Source organism: Lissotriton vulgaris, chromosome 2_1, assembly GCF_964263255.1.
Source record: "Lissotriton vulgaris chromosome 2_1, aLisVul1.2, whole genome shotgun sequence".
NCBI lineage: Eukaryota > Metazoa > Chordata > Amphibia > Caudata > Salamandridae > Lissotriton > Lissotriton vulgaris.
In genome coordinates, this window is record NC_141687.1 from 206,352,396 (window position 1) to 206,374,626 (window position 22,231).

The 22,231-nt window shown below is 42.8% G+C and overlaps 1 protein-coding gene across 2 annotated transcripts in view; it reads left to right on the plus strand.

Annotated features, from left to right (window-relative positions):
• The window catches only part of LOC147729838 (protein unc-45 homolog B-like), a 93,552-nt gene that overhangs the window by 1,441 nt on the left and 69,880 nt on the right, over positions 1–22,231 (plus strand). Inside the window, exons 1-4 of one of the 2 annotated variants that reach the window (XM_086954741.1) lie at positions 17,008–17,026; positions 18,371–18,532; positions 21,469–21,505; positions 22,005–22,180. In XM_086954741.1, coding sequence (XP_086810867.1) covers positions 18,371–18,532; positions 21,469–21,505; positions 22,005–22,180 — 375 coding nt within the window. In that variant the 5' untranslated portion in view covers positions 17,008–17,026. Of the gene's footprint in view, positions 1–17,007; positions 17,027–18,370; positions 18,533–21,468; positions 21,506–22,004; positions 22,181–22,231 lie in introns of those variants that run through there. The other variant, XM_086954740.1, reaches the window with a different exon arrangement.

Here is a 22,231-nt window from a genome sequence, read left to right on the forward strand (position 1 = left end):
GGAGGTAGAACAAAATCTAGACAGAAAGGCAGAGAACTATAGTACTCCAAGGGGCGAGGTAGAGAGAGGTAGTGTATACAACGAGGTGAATTGGAGGTAAATGCAGCAAAATGAAGATAAAGAAGCTTGAGAAAACACAAAGAGATGCAAGTAAATAGAGAACAAAGTAGAGATTTACTGGAAAACAGGTCAAATATAGAGAGTAATATGAGAGAGTAATATGGAAGAGGGAAATGCAGAGAGGAAAGTGTGAAGGGTAGATATAGAAATGTGGGGTGGAATAAAAGGAGAAAGTTGATAGACATACCTAAAATAAAGAAAGAGAGGTGAGGTGCATACAGATGTAGAGAATTGAGCGGAAGAGATGATGAGGTAAAGAGATCTATAAAGAAAGAAACACATTTAGAGATAGTTGAGCCGGAGGGCGTGAGCTGAAATGGAGAAGCTCCAGAGGTAGATATGTGTTTGGGTGTGTCAGAGAGAAGAGTTGATGCTAGAGCAAAAGGGCTAGAGATAGAGAAATAGTGGTATCCATAAAGGAGTAAGACATTTCGATAGGCAAAGGTAAAAGTGGTAGAACGAGAGAAAGGTGTGGTGGCGAGGTGAGGTTGTGAACTACTGGTGTAGTAAATTGTGCGGCTAGCTACTAAGAGATAGAGAGGTGGGGGACTAGTGAGGTAGAGAAAGGGCTGAGAGAAAGTTAGAGGGGTAAGGTAGTAGACATGGAGAGAGGGAAGGGAAATATATTTATCTTTACCCCAACTTTGATTGCCGTGCTGGGTCACACAAAGGGGAGAGAGCAGTGCAGAGCCAAATGTATTTACAAACTGCCCTGCTCATTGTAGCTGTGATGACTGCCTAGCACCACTCACAACCTTAGTACCACCCTACAGAGGCTGCACGGGATGTCTGGTTAAAGATGTGTACTGGAAGCACGCTCTTCTACACAAAAATCTATGCCTAGACAAATTCTGAAACATTTCACATGTTGTAGTTGTGCTGTCCAGTGCAGCACGCACTCAATGCGTGAAATGTTTGGAGAAAAGAAAGCATTTTCCATGTTAGCACTTGCTTAAAGGAGGGCCTATTTTTTGACGCAAAGACTGGCCTGCTGTGTTAGTAGATTGGGCTTTCCTTCAAAAACTAAGGGTGCTTGTGCTAATCCGCCCAAGTTACATTCAAGTAATGCTCCCATGGCAGCTACTTTTGGGTGAGAAAATGACAGCTTTTCAGCGTTAAACAAGTAAATAGCCTAGTAAGAGTTTGCGCAGCTTTGCTTAACACTGTGTGACTTTGCCCCAGTGCATAGGCTCAGTAAATATGGTTGTAGGTTTCTGTTAAGGATGCCCATCTGTCAAATTAGAATACATTCTTTTTTGCGAGCAGCGATTTCATAGCAGGAATCTTAACTGCCCCACTCCATTACTAGTTGGCTCCTTGGAGGGTGGGGGTGCTTGTCAATATCCCACTTTGCTTAAGTCTTAAAACGCCCCTGTGTGCAATGTATGACGTTACAATGCATACTTTTACAGCGCATACCTTTATAACGCATTTTTTACAACCCAACATCCATTACAACGCATTCCATTACAACGCATGCCATTACAACGAATTTTTAAAAACTACCTTTACAACGCATTCCATTACAACGCGCACTACCTTTACAACGCATACCATTACAACGCATACCATTACATTGCATGTATGGTAAGTATTGGATAGTGTAGGGGTAAAAATTACTATTCTAACTCCAGGGGGTGCAACAGTAGGGTAAGTGTTGGATAGTGTGGGGGCAAAAATTACTATTCTAACTCCAGGGGGTGCAACAGTAGGGTAAGTGTTGGATAGTGTAGGGGTAAAAATTACTATTCTAACTCCAGGGTGTGCAACAGTAGGGTAAGTGTTGGATACGTTGTAATGGTATGCGTTGAAAGGACTGCGTTGTAATGACATGCGTTGTAGTGGTATGCGTTGTAGTGTCATGCGTTGTAATGGTTGCGTTGTAATGGCATGCGTTGTAATGGATGTTGCGTTGTAAAAGTTTTGTTGTAATAGTAGTGCGTTGTAAAAGTTGCGTTGTAAAGGTTGTTTCCCCCTGTGTTTATCCAAGGCCTTTGTGTATCATATGTGCCTCTGTTCGACCTATGCTGTGAGCAGGACAAGCCTATGGGAGCAGTGGGTAGCAAGGTCAGGTGGTACCCGGTGCGGTTCTTATGTAATGAAATTAATTGAAATGAAATATGTTATTTATAAAGCGCGAACTGTCACTCCCCAAGGTGCCTCCTGGCGCTATACAGATAAAGAGCTTACTAGTAGAGCGTGAGGGCATAGATGAAGGCAAAACAAGATTCGTCATTTATTCCCTAGATCCAGGTCTTTAGAGCTTTCCTAAACTGTATATCTGATTCCATTGTTCTCAGTTTGTTTGGCATAAAATTCTCTTGTGTAGCGGGAGCCAATGAAGAGTTTTCAGAGCCTCTGATGCTGACGTCCTGCGTGGAAGTTTCAGAACCAATCCAGCAGCTGCGTGTTGCACTACCTGTAGTCTCCTCAGAGTTGATTTATTGGCCCCTGCTAGGAGGGTATTACAGTAGTCTAGGCGTGGGAGTAGTAATGCAACAGCCACTGTTTTCCTTGCAGCAAGTGGGATCAAATAAAATAATTTTTTCATGGTTTTAATTAGGCCAAAGCAAGTACTCGCCACCTTGAGTGCATGGTGTTTGAAGGAGAGGGAGGAGTCAAATCACACCCCCAGATTTGTGGCCACATCCACAGTATCTGAAGGGGCTGCTGCCTCTTCCCGCCACCAATCCTTAGGTTGAAAGGGATTATCTTTCCCGATCAATAGTATTTCAGTCTTATTTGTGTTACAACGGAGATGGTTGTTTTTCATCCATTTGATGACCACCATGAGACAGGCTTTAAAGTTTTCTTCAGCCTCCGTGGAGTTTTTATCAAGGGACAGGATCAGCTGAGTGTCGTCAGCGTTAGATGTTGTTTCAATCCCGTAGGCCGAGATGAGGGAAATAAGCGGGGCCATATATATATATATATATTAAACAAGAGTGCACTAATTGAGGCACTACCCCACCCCCACATTGAAATTATTAAAAGAAGGATTTTTTTTGTCACCCCCCTCAGTGATGACTGGGGCGGCCCCACCCCACTTCCTACACCAATGGATGGGAGGTGGTAGTGTTTCATTTCTCACTGGTGTCACTAGGGAAACGCATCAGCAGCTTGGCATAAAATTCTCTTGTGTAGCGGGAGCAGTGAACTTGCCAGCAGCAATCTGCGGAATGTGCCTCCCATGACCACAGGTATCCGTCTCTCCTGCAGCGCTTTAACAACCAGGCACTACTACTTATTTCTAACTTGTGAAGCCATGCTCCACCTACAACTGCCGTTAAACAATGAGGCCCTGTGATGATGCATCTAAAGTAGGCATATATAACTCAAAGCAGCAAACAGTTTAACACTATGCTGCCAGAAAGCAAAAATTTTAAAGGGATTTAGGTGACAAATATCTAAATCGATTACAAGCATTGGCAAAGCCACCAGGTCAGTCTATATTTAAGCGAAAATGCTTAATTTTTTATTGTCTAGTTTGAGTGTGTGGGTTAGTAAATGGTGGAATGTGAGAGTCAATTAGTGGATGAGTGAGTGCCTGATTCAATGATTATATGGATGGATGAACAAGTGTGTGCCTCAATGGGTGAGCAAGTGGATGAGTACAGATTGCACCAATCCCACCAGCTAAGGTCTCAGGCAGTAATAGTAAAATGACCTATGAAGGCAAGAAGCATCAACACAATGACAGCTTTTCACGTGACTCGCTCGCTGAACACATTCTCCCCTGCTTTCTCTGGGTTCAGAGTCCGAGGCCTGTCCCTTCAGCCACCTTCTTCAACAGGCAGCACGTGTCCTCCATCCCATTTGGTATGTGTTCTGGGACTGTAGCATACAATGCCGGTCTTCTGACCCCGGTGGCATGCCAGGCTGGGCTTCTGTGTGCTTTTGCAGGTCTCGCCCCTGTAGGAAAGTAGGATCTGGTTTTATGGTTACCCCCACTTTTTGCTACTGTTATTCTGTTTTCTGACTAGTCTGACCGGGCTCCTGCTAACCAGGACCCTAGTCACTGTGCTTCCTCCCTAAATTTGACAGTGGTAAGTACTTCGGTACCTTCCCAATTGGCTTCTGGTGTAATTCCCTAGTATATGGTACTAAGGTACTAACCAGGGCATAGGTACACCAGGGGTCTCCCATGGACTGCAGCATGTACTATGCCACCCATGAGAGGTCACGCAAACTGTGACTACAGGCCTGCCATTGCAGCTTGCGTGAGATGGTGTGAGCACCACTTATTACAGATATACATTTCCTTATATCTGAGATCACTGCTCTTAAAACTTATAAGTCACCCCTAAGGCAGGTCTTTCAATCCTGAAGGCGGGGTTCTAGGTTATAAGGGGGACACCCCCTACAAATCTCAGTCGATTCTTCTGGCTATGGTGCATTCAGCCATTTAATACATATTGTGAACATCAAGTCAATTTTGAGATGCCTAACTATACATTGGTATCAAACATTTTGAAATCCTACCCCAACACCGATTCCAGTGTTGGATGTAGGATCCCATGTACTGGGGGGATCTCCTAGGGTGCCCCCCTGTATTCCCTCTATTCCCGGTACCAACCTTTCATGGTCTAACAGCAAGCTAGTGCTGTTGCCGACCACGGACACAATTCTGTCCCCCTGCTGCTGAGCTTGAGCAGGGGAAGGTAGAACAATAGGTTTCCTGTCACAGGGAGGTGAGAGTACCTCCTAGACAGGACTTAGTGTATTGGGCTGGGGTGGGGCGCTTGCCTGTGCCACCAGACCGCTTTGAAGGGTGCATTGCATACTCCAGTTGGAGCTAGTCCAGGGAGCCCTTGGCTCCCACTCTTGCACAAAACTGGACAAAAGACATATGAGTATCCTCCCCTCTGTTCAGCCCCTCCTTTGGGAGGGACACTTTTAAAAATTTATTTTTGGGAGTTTTATATAGCATGAACTAGACCCGAGACATCGGGTATCTGGGTGCTTTACATAGCACCTGTTTTGTTACAAAAGGACACATTCATTTTTGTTAGGCACGGGGAGATTAAGTGATTTGCCCAGTATCACAGGATGTTGAGCGTCGAGACTCGAACCCGGTTCCCCAGCTTCGAGTGCGAAAGCTCTAGCCGTTAGGCTACATCCTCTCCTCTTGAATCGTCCCAACCCTTTCCCTAGGGTACTTAAGGGCTACATGTGGGTGGCTCTTCAGATTCATTGTCGGACAAGATTCAAACTAGAAACCACTTTAATTTCGACCTTCTGGGCACCTCGGACTTTGCCTGGAACCAAGACTGCATCCAGGAAGACTCCTGCTGCTCCTGGTCTTGTCGTTCTGCAAGTCTTCTTCGTCATCTGTGCCTGTGCTTCATCCAGGTTTTCCTCATGGGGTAAAGACAATGGCTAGGTACACGTTATACAATCATATAAGGCATATCAGGCTATATATTTCTTTATATTGTCTTTCAAAAAACACAAAAGAGTGCACTTTAGTAAACATATACACATGACCAAACAATGTATATATTTTTTGAAAAAAGATATTTTTATTCAAGATATCTCATCGGTGAGAAAAATATTTGGGGGGGGGATTTTTTTGATATATCAAATATCATTTTATGTACATTTATTTATATAGATATTTTCAATCATCAATGATTCATCTATATAACAAACTGATATATGATCATAGGTCTGAGGAAAACATACATAATTACATGTGTATCAAAGACAAATACATACATGCATAAATATAACAATAGTTATTCATGACAGCACTATACATAAAGTTAAAATCTGAGAAAAAGTTCAGTTCAAAGGCTGGCGGTAGATTAGAAAACTAAGCGCATTTCGGCATGTATTTCTTCGTCAGGAAAACCTGTCTCAACTTTTTCTACAAACAAAATTAACAATAAACAACATGTAAACATATAAGTGCACTACTTGGCCTGAAACAAAGCTTTTCATTGTTAAGAGCAGATTATGCTTTAGAATAAATCATTGGTGTCAGTGCTGCTAAGGAGGTGTTGATATATACAGGAATTTTTATATAAGCAGGCACAGACTGAACATAGTGAAAGAACGGTGTTAAAAACAAACATTGCTAATTATGTAATATGATCAACGTGTGCTGCCCTCATCAAAGATATTGAAAGAAAAGGTACCCATCCAGGCCTGTGGGCATCAAAGACACCCGTAGGAATCTCCATTGGAGTGTAGGAGTCACTCCCCTGCATCTGCAGGCACTGCAACAAAGCTGCGAATTGCAAATTGCATTTCATAATTAAAGAATAGCTTCCCATTCATTCCTATGGGCCTAAAGACCCAGTGGAATGAATGGGAATTGCATGCCCAATGTGCGAGTACCAAATTGGTACTTGGAATTTGTGCTTGCAATTTCAATTGTGCAAGGGACCAAAAGGCCACCTTGATGCGCCCCTGATATTGTCATGTCATCACATGTTGCGCACACACATGCCCCAGGGGCACCAGGGGAATGTGTGCGCGCAACATGACACTTTGAAAAATGCACTTTTGTGCATCTTTCAAAGTTATTGCAAATGACCATCACCGGTCGCCAAGAGGCAGATTCTGTGAATCTGTCAATGTGTGACCGTTTTTTTGAATGATGCATGTGCCCCTAAGAGATTTATTTTTTTTGTTTTGACATTTTTTATTGAATTATTCAATAAGATACATAGTAAATATCAAAGTAATGAGAAAATATAGTAATATAATAAACCTAATACATAGTAGATCAAATGTAAAAAGCAGAAAGAACAAAAGATTAAGAAGAATGGAAGAGAAAGAGAGAAAGAATGGGAGAAGAAAAAGAAGAAAAAAGGGGGAGGGATCACCAGAGCAACAGGAGAGAGGAAAGAGATAGTAGGAAGGGAAAGGGAAGGGAAAAGAATAGCCGAAGTACTATAATGGAGAAGAAGACTATAGAAATATAAATTAAGGAAGTATAACTGATGCAGAAGAAGAGGGAGTAAGTGTGGAGTCATCAACTACCGTAGTTTCTAAAAAGGGGACCAGGTTTGAAGAAAAATGGCAGCTTGGTCTTGAAGATTGTAAATTGTGCGCTCATGTGAAGCCATTTGCACCATTGCCACCAACCATTCTTCCTGAGAAGGAGCTGAGGGAGATTTCCAATGGCGTAAAATGCAAATCTTGGCTGTGGCCAGAGCAGTATGAAGAAGGCGAGTTTGTGGCTTAGAAAGTTTTGGGAAATCACGAAAATCATGTGGAACAATGGTGGCAAATGTAAGAGGCAAGGTTAATGACATAGTAGAGTTCAATGTCTTCCCCACAAAAGACCAGAAGGGTCTGGTATAGGAACATTGGCAAATGATGTGCGTTATGTCACAACCAGGAGCAGAACATCTCCAACAAGAGACATGCAATAATAACTTAGCTTGATAGAGCTTAACAGGAGACCAGTGCCATTCATGGAGGATTTTAAAGATACAGAATTTAAGACGAGCTTCCCGAACACCTTTATGCAATCCCTCTAAAATGTGATCCCATTGAATGTTGGAGCATAGAATAGATAAACGGGATTGCCATTTAGTCTGAAGGGAATGTGAAAAGGGCTGTGAAAAGAGAGGATGTAGAAATGTCCCATAAGAGATTTAGAGAGGTGAAGGAAACGGAACAGAGATTGAGCGAGAGAGAGGGGCGGTGGAGAGGTAGTAAACTAATGGTAAGGTAAATTTAGAGGTTCGGTAGTAAGAGATAGAGTGGTGAGGGAGAAAAAGAGTTGAGAGAAAGTTAGAGGGGTTAAAATGTAGGGACATGAAGAGAAGGGAGGGAAAGATCGAGATGAGGTTGAGTGAGAAGTGAAATAGATGAGAGATTCAGGAAGATCAGATAGAAAAAGAGCAGTGAGGTAGAGAGCGGGAGGAGGTCACAGAAACCTGAGGTACAGAGAAGGGATAGACAGTAACATATATAAATGGAGACACAAAGTGATATAGAGGTGGATTAGAGAGAGGTAGAGAAAGGTGAAGTCGAGTGAGGTAAATTGGGTGTATTGAGAGAGGTGAGGAAGACAAAGGTAAGATAGAAAGAGCTGAAATAGTACAGATAAAGGTCAATCGAGAAGTAAAGACAGAAGGAGAGGTTAAGAGAGGGTTATGGTAGAAAAGATGAGGTGAAATATGCAGAGAAATGACACGTAAAGATTCTTTTTTAATGCAGTTGCCTCCCACCTTCTGAGAATGTGAGGGTTAATGCCTGGGGCAGGTATGCACACCAAGGGGCAGATATATTATTTTTAGTGCAACTTTGGTTACACTAATAGAGAAAGCAGTGGACAGACACATTTATTTAGAAAAATGGCCTGCTGCTGTTCATGATGCCTGTGATGCCTACCATCGAGCAGAGGTTGTGCGGACTGTGTGGTAAAGGATTTGTACCGGAAGGAGACCTTTCCAGTACAACATCCTATGCCTATGAATTTAGAATCATTGCACACATTGAGATGTGCTGTGCAGTGCAGCACACATGCAATGAGCGAAATGTTTGGAGATAATAAAGTATTGTTCCATGGTAGCGCCTGCTTAACATGCTTCTTTAATAGAAAGCCTGGTCTGCTGTTTTCGTAGATTGGGCTTTGCATTAAAAACTACGGGCCCTTGGGCTAATTCGCCCAAGTTACATGAAGTAATGCCCCCTTGACAGCTATTTTTACCTGAGAAAGTAGCACCATTCCTGCACAAAATAAGTAAATGTCCGTGTGAGGGTTTGCGCTGCTTTGCGTCACACTGTGTGACTTTGCCTCAGCGCAAAGCCTTAGTGCATATGGTTCTAAGTTTCTGTTAAGCATGCTCAGCTGTCTAATTAGAATAAGTTCCTTTTTATGAGCTATAATATTATAGCAGGAATTTCTACTGTCCAACTCAAATTACCCGGGGGGCCTTGGATGGTGGGAGCCCAGGACAATTGTCCACTTTGCCCATGCCTTGTGACGTTCCTGGATGGGACCCTGCTAGTTCCATAGGGAGACATCCTCTACTCATGGTGTGAAAGGGGCAAAAGAGAGAGCTTTTACCAGTTGGGCAATTTAGCAACAAAATGACAAAATTGCAACTCTGTGCTTATCTTATTTCACGCTAAACGATTTCTTCTTCAAAGCAATACACTTGCTGTCTTTCTAATAGATAGCACTCCTTTCTCTTTATACTCATGATCTATCTCCCCTTTGCCTTCATCCCATTTCTAACCTTCTCACTCTTTCTTACTTTTGTTCACATTTTCAGCTTTCATTTCTCTACTCTCAATCTAATCTTATCCAGCTCTTGTTTCACTTTAATTTATCTTTCCAGTCTTCTCTTACACGTTTCTCCCTGACATATATCTCATTGGCCCTCTTTTCTCCCACCATAGTCTTACTCTGCCACACTCATTTCATTTTTCCTTCTCACACACCTCTATCTACGTCATCTCTTGCTTATAGTCTTATCCGATCCAGCTCTTATTTCACATTCAAGTATCTTTTTAGTCCTCTTTTACACTTTTCTCGCTCACGCTCATTCACATATAGCTCTTTTGCCCCCTTCTCTCTTACCATAGTCTTATACTCACACTAATTTTTATTTTTCCTTCTCATACACCTCTAACTCTCATCCAAGTCATCTCTTTATTTCTCCTAACCTTTATTTTTTATCTCTCTCTTTCCACCATCACGAGTCAATGCAAGCATTTTTATCACCTTAAATGTAGTCAGTCCATGCATGCACCTCATATTCTCTTCCCCCAAATATTTCCCCTGCCCTCTGCTCTCTCTTACAACCATATCCTCTTTCTCACGTCACTCCTAGACTCTTTTGTATCATTAAGCTTCTTTCCACTTCTTCTTAAATGCATGCTCCTCACACACTCCCATATTGAACTCCCTTTCTTTATCTCAATACCGACTTCTCTCATACACTTCCTTTTCAAACCCCATCTTACTCCATCCTCTGACACAATGCCCTGTCACTGCATGCACACTACCTACTCTATTTCTGACGCCATCTCACTGTCCTGTCACCCATTCCTGTTTCACAACTTCCTTTCATATAACTTCTAGTCTCACCTTATTCTCATACCCTTGTAAGAGTCTGCTCCTCTCCCCACGGACCTTTTACCATCACACTCGGATGCGCTCTTTTGCACCCTCCTCTAACACCTAAATCTCTCCCTCTCCCCAATCTTCATTTCCCTCACAAAACTCTTACTTGCTCTTCTCATATACTCTCATGCTTTCTCCTCCCGCACAGCATAACCTGCCCTACACTTTACTTTCTCTCATCCACGTGCCTCTCTTTCTTACCTCCTGTTTCACATTCTCGCCCATAGTTTTACCTTCGTGCTCTCTTTTTTTAACACGCCCCCCCAAGGATGGCTATGTTTTTTCATGCTTTTTATCACCAATGCCAATGTTGACTGATCATTTTTCTTGCACTGATGAAAACAAAGCTGTATTCCACAATTACCCACTATCCACTAGAGGCCCTCTTGATGATGTCTGGAGTGAAAATCCTAAATAGGTTGTAGACTTAAATCAGCAGTGATCAGTGGTTTAAATGGGCCAGTACTCCCCGGTACAGAGTACAGGCACTTCTGAATTGTTTGCCTTTGAGTACCAGAACTTCTCCTTGGCCAAAGAGAGTACCGGTACTCAGGGGGCAGCAAGGCAAGCTGAGTAGAATGGCTATATACCGTAACGTAGTAGCTGCTCACTAGCTGACAATGGATTAGTCTGTCCATTTTCGTGCTGCACTTTGACAATCTACCATTGTTCTCTGCTGCTGTTAACTAACAGTATGGCTACTAGTGGGCAGTAGTGATGGGGTGGGGGTAAAAATGAAAAGGAGAAAATAATAAAGAATAAAAAATCACTTACCTTCCTGTCGGCTGGCTCTCGTCCGTCATCTACAGTCGCATGAAACCAATGCACAGCCATAATATCGAGTCCAAAATATCGAGTTGTAAATATCGACAGGACAGAATATAGACAACCAAAATATCGTTTTTAAGGTAAGTGATGTAATATCGACTGTTAAAAATATAGAAAGTTAAAATATCAAAGTATATAATATAGTTAAAAATATCGATTTTTTAATAATATCTAATTTTTTATAGTGTATTTTTATGTTATAATATGTGTGAAAAGTGTGTATTTGTTATAATTCATTTTAATTAATGAATTTTGTTTTTATAATTATTGCGTAATTCTGTAGCGGGTTGTGGGTTTATAGGGGAATAGGGTGGGAAGTAATTTAATTATAATTAATTAAATATGTACATTTATTTATTGATAGTAATTTTAATTAATTGTTAATTAATTTATCTTTTGTTAATTAATTACATTTTAATTGGTAATTAATTTTAATTAATTGATTAATTGGTAATTATGTACATTTTACTAATTTATTTTCCGTAGCGGGTTGTGGGTTTATAGGGAATTGGGAGAGAAGTAAAATTATAATTAATTAAATATTTAAAATTATTTATTGGTATTTATTTAGAATTAATTATTAATTAAGTATTTATGGGTAATTATAAAAAAATTATTTGCCAATTAATGTAATTTCATTGATTAATTGTTAATTATGTTCATTTTAATAATTTATTTTCTGTAGGAGGTTGTGGGTTTATAGGGGAATAAGGTGGGAAGTAATTTATTAATAATTAATTAAATAATTAAATTCATTTAAATTTATTTAATTGGAAATAATTGGTAAATAATTTTTAATTACTAAATAATTAATTGTTAATTTTTAATTAATTTGTATTAATAGGTGATCAATTGAAATAATTATTGTTAATTAGTAATTTTAATATATTAATTATTATATTATATAAAATGTTTAATTATTTTTAATTAATTATTGATAGATATTCATTTTTAAATTTTTAAATAATATATGAAGTATTTACTTTCCCTAATGTTGTATTCTCTGGAGTGGGAATAGTAATTTTAACCCCTACGCTATCCAACGCTTTCCCTACTGTTTCACCCACTGGAGTGGGAATAGTAATTTTAACCCCTATGCTATCCAACGCTTTCCCTACTGTTGCACCCACTGGAGTGGGAATAGTAATTTTAACCCCTACGCTATCCAACGCTTTCCCTACTGTTGCACCCACTGGAGTGGGAATAGTAATTTTTACCCCTACGCTATCCAACGCTTTCCCTACTGTTGCACTCTTTGGAGTGGGAATAGTAATTTTAACCCCTACGCTATCCAACGCTTTCCCTACTGTTGCACCCACTGGAGTGGGAATAGTAATTTTCACCCCTACGCTATCCAATGCTTTCCCTACTGTTGCACTCTTTGGAGTGGGAATAGTAATTTTTACCCTTACGCTATCCAACGCTTTCCCTACGTTGCACTCTTTGGAGTGGGAAGGTAATTTTTACCCTTACGCTATCCAACGCTTTCCCTACTGTTGCACCCACTGGAGTGGGAATAGTAATTTTTACCCCTACGCTATCCAACGCTTTCCCTACTGTTGCCCCCACTGGATTGGGAATAGTAATTTTAACCCCTACGCTATCCAACGCTTTCCCTACTGTTGCACCCACTGGAGTGGGAATAGTAATTTTTACCCCTACGCTATCCAACGCTTTCCCTACTGTTGCACTCTTTGGAGTGGGAAAAGTAATTTTTACCCTTACGCTATCCAACGCTTTCCCTACTGTTGCACCCACTGGAGTGGGAATAGTAATTTTTACCCCTACGCTATCCAACGCTTTCCCTACTGTTGCACCCACTGGAGTGGGAATAGTAATTTTTACCCCTACGCTATCCAACGTTTTCCCTACTGTAGCCCCCACTGGATTGGGAATAGTAATTTTAACCCCTACGCTATCCAACGCTTTCCGTACTTTTGCACTCACTGGAGTGGGAATAGTAATTTTAACCCCTACGCTATCCAACGCTTTCCCTACGCTTGCACTCTTTGGAGTGGGAATAGTAATTTTTACACTTTTGTTATTGTACGTTAATAATATTGGCTATTATTTAATTATATTTAGTTACTATCTATATATGTTTTAACAAATATGAATCTTTTTTTTTTACTTTCATTAATTATTTAATTATTATAAGTTAATGTATTTTTAAGTATGTTTTAGTAATTAATTTTTAATATTAATTTAATTTAACATTGTTTTTAGTAAAGTCGATATTTTTAATAACTATATTTTAGTAAACTATATTTTTAACTCGAAATTTAGGTACTTACCTGTTTGTAGATAGAAGCTCTATATTTTGTCTGTCGATATTTTTTCAACGATATTCTTGATGGTCGATATTCTGTCCCTCGATATTATGTCAGTGATCTCATGAAACCAGAGGCACACTGGCTCCCAGATTCCCTTAACCAATTGTGACGCTGCATTATAGCAGTGTTACGATCGATCTGGGTGCCGTGGTTCAGCACTCAGAGAGGAACTGGAAACCTAGGCATGTTCTCCACCCCGGCTGTACAGCGGGTTGTATGTCATGACAACACGTGGTATTACTACGCGTGCCATTACAACGCAGGGATTACAACGAAAGTTGTTACAACGACTTTCGCTGGAGGGCGCTGGATAGTGGAATAGTTTAATTTTCTATTCCAACTCCAGCCCACGTTGACAGTAGGGAAGGTGTTGGATAGAAAATTAAACTATTCCCTATCCAACAGCGCCCTCCAGCAAAAGTCCTTGTAACTACTTTCGTTGTAATCCCTGCGTTGTAATGGCAGTGCGGGGTAATCCCTGCGTTGTCATGGCTGTTCCCCATACAGCGGGTGGAGAACATGCAAAGTGCGCATGACTGTTTGGCCAGACCAAGACAGCCGGCCAAACCATCTTGAGCACTTTAGAGTGTGCCACCACTCCTCCCCCTGCTCTGTGGGAAGCACAGCCCCGCCCGCACCTTTACATAGCCAATAATGAAAAATAAAATGATTTTATTATCATCATTTTATTTTTCCTGTGTGGCGACGCTCCTCCGCCTTAGTGGAGAATCCGCCCCAGTTAACTAAGCCAGCAGAGGCTAATTTGCATTAATTCAGAGCTGCCCCAGACTTTGGAGTAGGGCTGCATCACACGGTGATGATTAAAAGCCCTCAGGAGTCAATCACACGTAGGAGTGTGACAGGGCCTGCTGACTGCCGCAACTCATGACCCGTACAAAATGTGAGTGAAGACTGCATGATGTGTAGCAGAGTAAGCCTGCACTTGATTCGAGTCAGGATGAGGTGGAATAGGGTGATAGCGACAGTGAGGCATGGCGGATGGCAATCAAGGTACATCAGGGTGAACATTCACGGATGTAAGCGTCTGCAAAAAAAAAAGGCATTGAACGCTGTGTTTACATGAGTGCTCGTATGTTACTGTGTGTGCTTGTATGTGAGATTGTTGTGTGCAGTGTCCATTTTACTGATGTTTGACATATGTTTTTTTTACTTAAATAGAGTGCTATCATGCTGTTTAATGTTAAGGTTTCTTTTTAAAGAGCCCACGCTATTTGCTATTGAACATAATGGAAAAATATGAAATGTCTTGATCCCATTAAATGTGCTCCCCTAGCCCCGCCCCAAACACCACCCATAGTCTACCACTCAATTTGGAGAGTACCCGCACTTATTCTTTCCCATTTAAAGCACTAGCAGTCATGTTTTGAAGAGGGAAGCATGGATATAAGGTTGAAAAAAAATGTCTAATGCCTTTATGGAAGGGTAGCAGCAGGGCACAAGTCCTATCAAAAGAAGTGGGGGGACTGACCAAGTAAGACAGTATGCAAATTACTTCATGACGTCACGACATAGCGCTATAAAAGAAATAAAATAGTGTTATTTAAATTATTTGTGTAAATACTGGGACAGACTAAACCACCTGACAATCTTACAGTCTCTGCATTTATATACAGGGACAGAACAAAGGCAAAAGCATAGCTCTTTTAAGTACCTGTGAAGAGAATGCAAGCTGTATGCCTTTGTTTCCCTCTGTGGCATTTACAATTAAGTATGAGGTATTAGGCGGCGCCCAGGCCGCATATGCATACAAAAGGAGGCCAGACGGCCCCATAACTTCGGCCCAGCTCGAGGTGAAAAAAGGCTCCCTCGCTGCCTGCACGTTGCTGCTGGAAAAGGAAAGGCAACGTACAGGCGCTGCTGAACGTGACCCGCGGGGCCTAACTTCTTGCAGTGGGGACGGCGTCCACCCTGTAAAAATAGTGGGTGAACGCTGTGTACCAGCGAGTAACCCCCGAGCTCACACCCTGGGTAGCAGTGACTTACTACAAGTGTTATTTGAAGCCGGTCCTAAGTCACCAAGCTCCAGTCAGGCTCCCACGTTTGAATGCGTGTGGTGGCTTACTTGCATTTCTGGCCTTAGTGTAGCACGTGTTTCAAATATCGAGGGCAGCAGGGTCGTACTGGGGGAAACAAATAAGCCAAGGCACCAAAATAAAAGTGGTCCCCATTAGCAAACCAGATAGGTCAGAAAGTGACCCAATTTCAAATCAGGCCAGTTTTGAGCTTACGAAAATACTCTATGGGTATTTTGTAGGGTATGGGAGCCTGCTTGCATTTGTGTTTGCTGCTGGCAATGTATGTGGTAATCTCAGTGAAATCAACAGTAAAACTGGCCCACCTGGCCGTAGCCCAATCAACACACACTGTTAAATAACTGGCCCCCACACTGATTTGTCAGGCCATCCCATCGGGCACTGCCAGGCTGCCACATAGGTCTTTCCGGCCCTGGAGGGCGGCACCGTTCTTCACTGCTTGCTGCTAGGTTCCCTCCTAACAAATTCTCATCAGGGTAGTTGGGCGGCTGGTGAACCATATATATTCTCCACACATTCGGTGGCCATCCTTTACATCCGGTGCCACCCTCCTTCAGGAGCCCTGACAGGCGTTCTCTCTGACCGTCATCACTATCTGCTTGTCAGCAGCGGTGGTTCGTTTTGCTGGCCCCCATCCAGGCTCCCCCACCACTGCCCCCCCACTTCCCCCCCCCCCCCCCCCCGACTGGTTGTTTTCTCGGGGGGGGGGGGCACTCATTTTGTCTCCTCCGCTTCTCGCCAATGCGCTCTCCTCACTCCCTGCCAGCCCTCCCTTTCCTTGTCTTCTTCAACACCTGCTGCGATTTGGTGTAGGGTGACCGGATCTTTAGAACCAAAAACCGGGACATTTTGGAAAAAGAGAATAACTACAATTTTTAATCCATGGAATCGCACAGAATGACAGCTCTCATCAACACAGGATCACAGAAGATGCATTAAGAAATTAATAAAATCTAATTTCTACAAGCAACCTCATACCTATTAACTAAATTGCTTAATATTAGCAGCTGCTAACTAGCACAGTTTTAGAACAGCCGAAAAAGGATTGCAAATAAATATACTCCGCCCCACCCCAACCCCCTCGAGAGAAGTTCCATTGCTGCAGTGAGGAGGAAACGTCTTGCTTTACGCTGCCGGCGGGGATAAGGTCCACGCAGCAAGGCGCGTGTTCTTTCAGTTTAAAACAGAGTCGGCTACACTATTAGGCAAAATCTGTCAGAGATAGATAGCAGAGCTGCAGGGAAAATTACCATCACAGAAGGAAAATACAATATTTGGGTATTTTTCTTAAAATTTGGAAATGCAGCGACAGGCCTCAAGCTGGAGGCTTGAGGGACATATAGTGGTGAGAGAGTTCGGGGGAGGGGGTTAGGCTGGGGTGCCCCTCCCCTGCACCCCGCAGCAGCACGGGGACCGGGCCCGCACCATGTGACAGGTGACGGTGACAGGTGAAGGGGTCGAGATGCCAGGAGCCGGCCCATACAAGGTCAGGAGAGTGACAGCTGATAGGGCACCGCCGCCATGTGCTGCGGGGAGACCCCCGAGAGCAGTCTCTGGGAGGACGAGAGAGAGAGATACGGGGCCGCCTCGCTGATAAGGTATTTTATTTCTTTCAATCCTTTCGTGCAAAGCGCACCTCAAATATGTGTATTCTATTTAAGAAACGCGCGAGACTCTATTTAAGGAATGCGCGAGACGGGTTGACTCTTTGTTTTGGGGATAAGGATGCTGACGTGTGTTTTTGTCGATAGAATGTGTACAGACTTTATAGAGTTAATGTTCAGACCTCAGTCGGATCGCTGCCTGTGAGTGGAAAAAAAATGTGAATGGCACAACAACAGACCAAGAGATGAAAAGAGCAGACAGAAATCCCTTAAAATAAGTATATTTTATACATACATACATCCAGTACATACATTTAGTAAAAGCAAAATGCTTTGGCTAACACCAGACCTACAAAAAAGTGGAGACATAAAAATTAAATTCATGTATTTCTGTTCATTAGGTTCAGAAACAAGTTTGAGACCCACTGACTTGGGAAGGGGTAACACAGCAGAGCTTTGCTGCCTTCTTAATTTAAGGTTAGCATTGCTGGTCGTATACGCCATCACAGCTGTCACCAATATTCAGTAGGTCAGCAGCCTCACAGGCATGTGCTGTAAGCGAGCAGGCATATTGTAGTGAACATATTTTGGCCCCGTCACTTAACCCGTCAATCAAGCTCAGGAAATACATTTCTAGTCGGAACATGTTATAGCTAAAGTGAAAAGTCTTTCTGCATTCACAAGTGATGCTCCATAATTGCAACAGTTAAAGGTTCAAAATCAATAAAAATGACCAGTGCCCTGTAGGATCTTTTAATCTAGCCCCCGGATGAACCTGTACACACTTTATCAGTGCACTGCAATGCAGAGCTCATCAGTGCACTGACTGCAGCTGCATGGCTAGAGGTCATGACATGGTAAAGCATACCTTTGGGACTGCTGCTCAAGACATACTCATCGTCTCTACATCAACTTGCAAGCAAAGAGTCCTTGTTAGGTCTTTTGTGTTTTGTTGAAGTGTTTCATTATTACAGGATCATTTGTGTAGCCATACAAAGAGCGGTCATCACTATAACTCCGAAGGTATAGCCCGGGCAAGACAAGAACCATACCCACACTGTTACAACAATACATCGGCATGATCAGCAGAGTACAGTTAGTTTGTGTCTAGAATGTAGTAAGTTGTGTGGAAAAGGAAGAAAGAAGGATACAGCTCTGTGCACGGCGAAACCACGCTTCTTGATGAACTAGTCCCATTCAGTAGCACCTTCTGATGGATACTGCAGGCCCCAGAAGAGATGCACAGATCTAGGATTGGGCCGAAGCCCCAGGGTCCATGTCTTACTGAGGTTCAGTCCTTTCAATCTCACTCAGTCCCCGTCTCCTCTTCTCTTTCAGATGGAAGACCCTGTGCAGCTGAAGGAGGAGGGCAATAAGTTCTTCCAAGCCAACGACTACGACAATGCCATTCAGAGCTACACCAAGGCGCTGGGCCTCATAAAGGACAAGAAGGTGCAGGCCGTGCTGTACAAGAACAGGGCCGCCTGCTTCCTGAAGAAGGTGAGGACACAGAGGATGGGGCGAATGCTCGGAGATCAGTCCTGGTGTTGGCCTGTCTGTTACCAAATCAAGATGTCCTATCCTCTGAGAGCCACAACTCTGTAAAAGTGACTCACAATTCAACACTTTACATCAGTTTGAGTCACTTTTGTGAGTTTTGTGCTGCAAACCAGGAACAAAGTGTTAGGAAATCTAGGCCATGATCTCAAAAGGAGGGAACCGAAAGCGGATGCAGGAGTTATTCTTTTTTGGGGGGTGGAGGGGACTGTCCTGTCAGCAGAGATCATACCAGGGTTTCTTACGTGAAAAGGTTCCCCTGCAGCAAAAATTCAGGGCATAAGAGGCCCCTACAGGAACACACAGGGCAGGAGGGAGGTAAAGAGAGTGAAGAAGAGAGAGACCAGGACGCAGCTCTTTCATTGATACTCCTCATCCACTAGCACTTTTGCCTTTAACATCACATGCATTTGTAAAGTGCAGGTTCACCCTTGGGCCCCTTGCCACAATATTAACAGATTTTCATTGTTACCCAACTCAGTGAAACACTTTTCATCAGTCTCAGAAGGAAGAAAGGCTGATTGGATCTGTAGGGACTCGAACCTGTGACCACGAGATCAAACACAGATCCCTGAAGTAATCCACTACTAGCCTACTAGGTCACTCGACCGACACTAAGATTTTAGAAATATTCAATTTAGAAATATGCATTTGGAAAATAGTTTTAGTATCGAGCTGGGCTCCCAATGGAGCGCTGGAAACTGCTGTCCATTCCATAAACACTGTGCTGGGCACAATCTCAGTTGTCCACACTGTGGTTCTGGTTAACAGCCGCGGCTCCTTCTACATCCATAATGTGGGCAGTGAATGCCCTGGGGGGTGAGGCCAAGACCTGTTTCAAACCAGCCTTGGACTGGCCCGGTTGGACACCAGGCGTTTCCCCGGAGGCTGGGAAGGTAACAGCTGAGGGCTGGGCCGACCATGTTTCGTGCTGGCGTTTCGGCTCTTTAAAAACAAAAAATGCCAAACAAATGTTTTTTGAGGTGCGCTCAGTCAGACCACGCTCGCTTTAAAACCTTTTTGCATTTCTGATCTGTGCCTTCAGTGTGCTGGCCGGGGCGGGGGGCGAGGGAGAGGAGGTTGAGAGGGGGTTAAAGGGTCCACTGCTGCTTAGCTCCAACACACGTTCAATATATATATATATATTGAGTATTTAACCGGAGGTCCTCTTGGCTAAGTAAGCATCAAACTTGCAATCACAGGATCTTATGCACTTGCATGATGTAATTGTTGCTATTGTTCAAAATATGATGCTTTAACAAAAACTAGATAAAATTTGTTTAAATACTGTAGTTATAAAGTTGAAAGAGTTGCATTTACACTGTTTTCTATATCTATGCATCACGTGTTCTGTTTTACAGCTTAAATAGTGAAATCAATATGGCGCCCGACGTGTGCAAAAGGCTGGGGCCTCGGCTGAAACGCGTCACAATGGCTGCTTTACCGGATTAAACATGGCGGTTTAAAATTGGACCCTGTGCTGCGTCGGAGCCTGTTTTATTATGAACGGGTTGCGGTTGGAATATATATATATATTTGCATAATGCAGCACATTCCACCTTATCGATTACACTATTCCATTGCATTGCATGGTTGTCATTAGAAGCAATAGATTCTAAACATGAACTTTCATGGCCCCACCTCCACTGCCCTTATGACTATGGCGCTAGTACACCATGAGCAAGTCAGTTGTCTTATTCCCCTTAAAATGTCAATAACGAGGACCCCCTGCTATGATAGAAATTCCCAGGGCAGGGAAAATACAATAATGGAAGGAAGAACCGGTAGGCAACAATCGCTCTAAGTGTATGTAAGACCCAATCAGACACAGACATGCTATTAGAAACTCAGTGTACACGTAAGTTCTTTTAAAGCTCATTTTGTGAATACAAATTCATTCAATATTATCATTGGGAATGTTTAAATAATTCCACGAACATAAAGTACTAAACAGTAACATCAGAACGTAACTCACAAGGTAGACAAAAGAGGAGAGTACAGTCAACAAACGTGGGCATTTGAACTGAACATAGGAATGACAGGTATCATGTTTCTACAACAACGAACAAAAAATGAGCAAAATAACTCGACTGACCTGGCCACCCGCAGGCCACCCGCCCACAGATTGTACTCCCACTTCCTGTTGAAGGGTTCCTTCCGCAGGCTGAATGACCACCTTATTGTTAATCGTCCTATTCACAAGCTGCACTCCAAACTCTTCTGCTTCTTCCTCCTTCACAGGCTCAACACCACACTGCAAGCTTCCCTTTGATAGGTTGCACTCAACCCATTGCTGCAAACACCGACTGGCAGGCTGATGGCCCAATTGCTGCAGCACTCACATCATTTCTCTGGCCTGCCCATCCTCATGCTAAACACCTATCGTTTCTGAACACCTCCTCTTCAGAAACTATAGTCCCACCTCCCTTTCCTCCCTTCCACTCACAGGTGAACACCACCCCCTGCAGGGTGCCCGATACAGGGATGGGTGCAAGCCTCCTCTGGGAGGTTTATGTTCAAAGTCTATAGTAGATTGTCATCTCTCTGCAAAGTGCTTGTTCACAGGTCGGACCCCAAGTCTCCCACCTTTGAATGTTACATAATAATATACTTCACATTCGATAGGGTGGTTCAAAATCATCATTTTAACATGTACTGCGTAATTTAATACAAACATGTTTAGCTCATTAAACAAAAATGCACTGCTGTATCACTGTCTCAGGACTAGACAGTAGTTAAGGACAATTTATCCAAGACCTTCAAGGGTGTGTTTCTTGTTGGGATTCTGTTTGTGGTTCGTATTTCCAAAGCCCCTGACTTGTTGAATTGATGTGTTTGTTTCTGGTGGTGTTTAACCTCATTGTTCTCTGATTTCACAGGAAAGCTATTTGCAGGCAGCGACAGATGCATCAAAAGGTAAGCAGAGAGGAGGTGTATGCTTGAGTTATTTAATGAGGTAAACAGTATCTTACCTATGATAAAGCTAGGGTGACCCCCTTCCCTCAAAGTTATCACGGACACTATTTCCAGTCCTAGACGTTTGCAGTGTTTCAGACTGGCACACCTGAAATCAATGATTTGTAGGTGAAGGGTCCGGACTGTCAACAGTGTTCGTAATGACCAGGCATATTCAAAGTCAAGGTTAAAAAAACAGTACGAGTTATAAAAAGTAATAGCTACAAAGTGGGCCTGTGAAAGCGAGTTAGCACTGAAAAAAGAAATACAATACTGGAGATGAAGAGGAATTGTAATGCATGATTCCTAGTGTTTCATTTAAGGATATGAAGCCAGTGGTAGACAAGGTAAATATGAGTTCTCACTTGAGTGACTATAGTTCTGTTGCAGACAATGTGCTTTTATAATGTTTAGTAGAGAAACAATAGTCAAGACTCAAAGTGAATGTTTCCCTTCCTAGCTCTTGACGTGGACCCCTCAGATGTCAAAGCCCTCTTCCGGCGCTGCCAGGCCCTAGAAAAACTGGGCAAGCTCGACCAAGCCTTCAGAGATGTCCAGCGGTGTGCCACCATTGAGCCCAAAAACAAAACCTTTCAAGAGACTCTACGACGACTAGGCACCCACATCCAAGAACAGGTAGGGGCTACTTAAAGGGTCCCGCGTGTTCCTAGTCATTGGAGGTTCTGG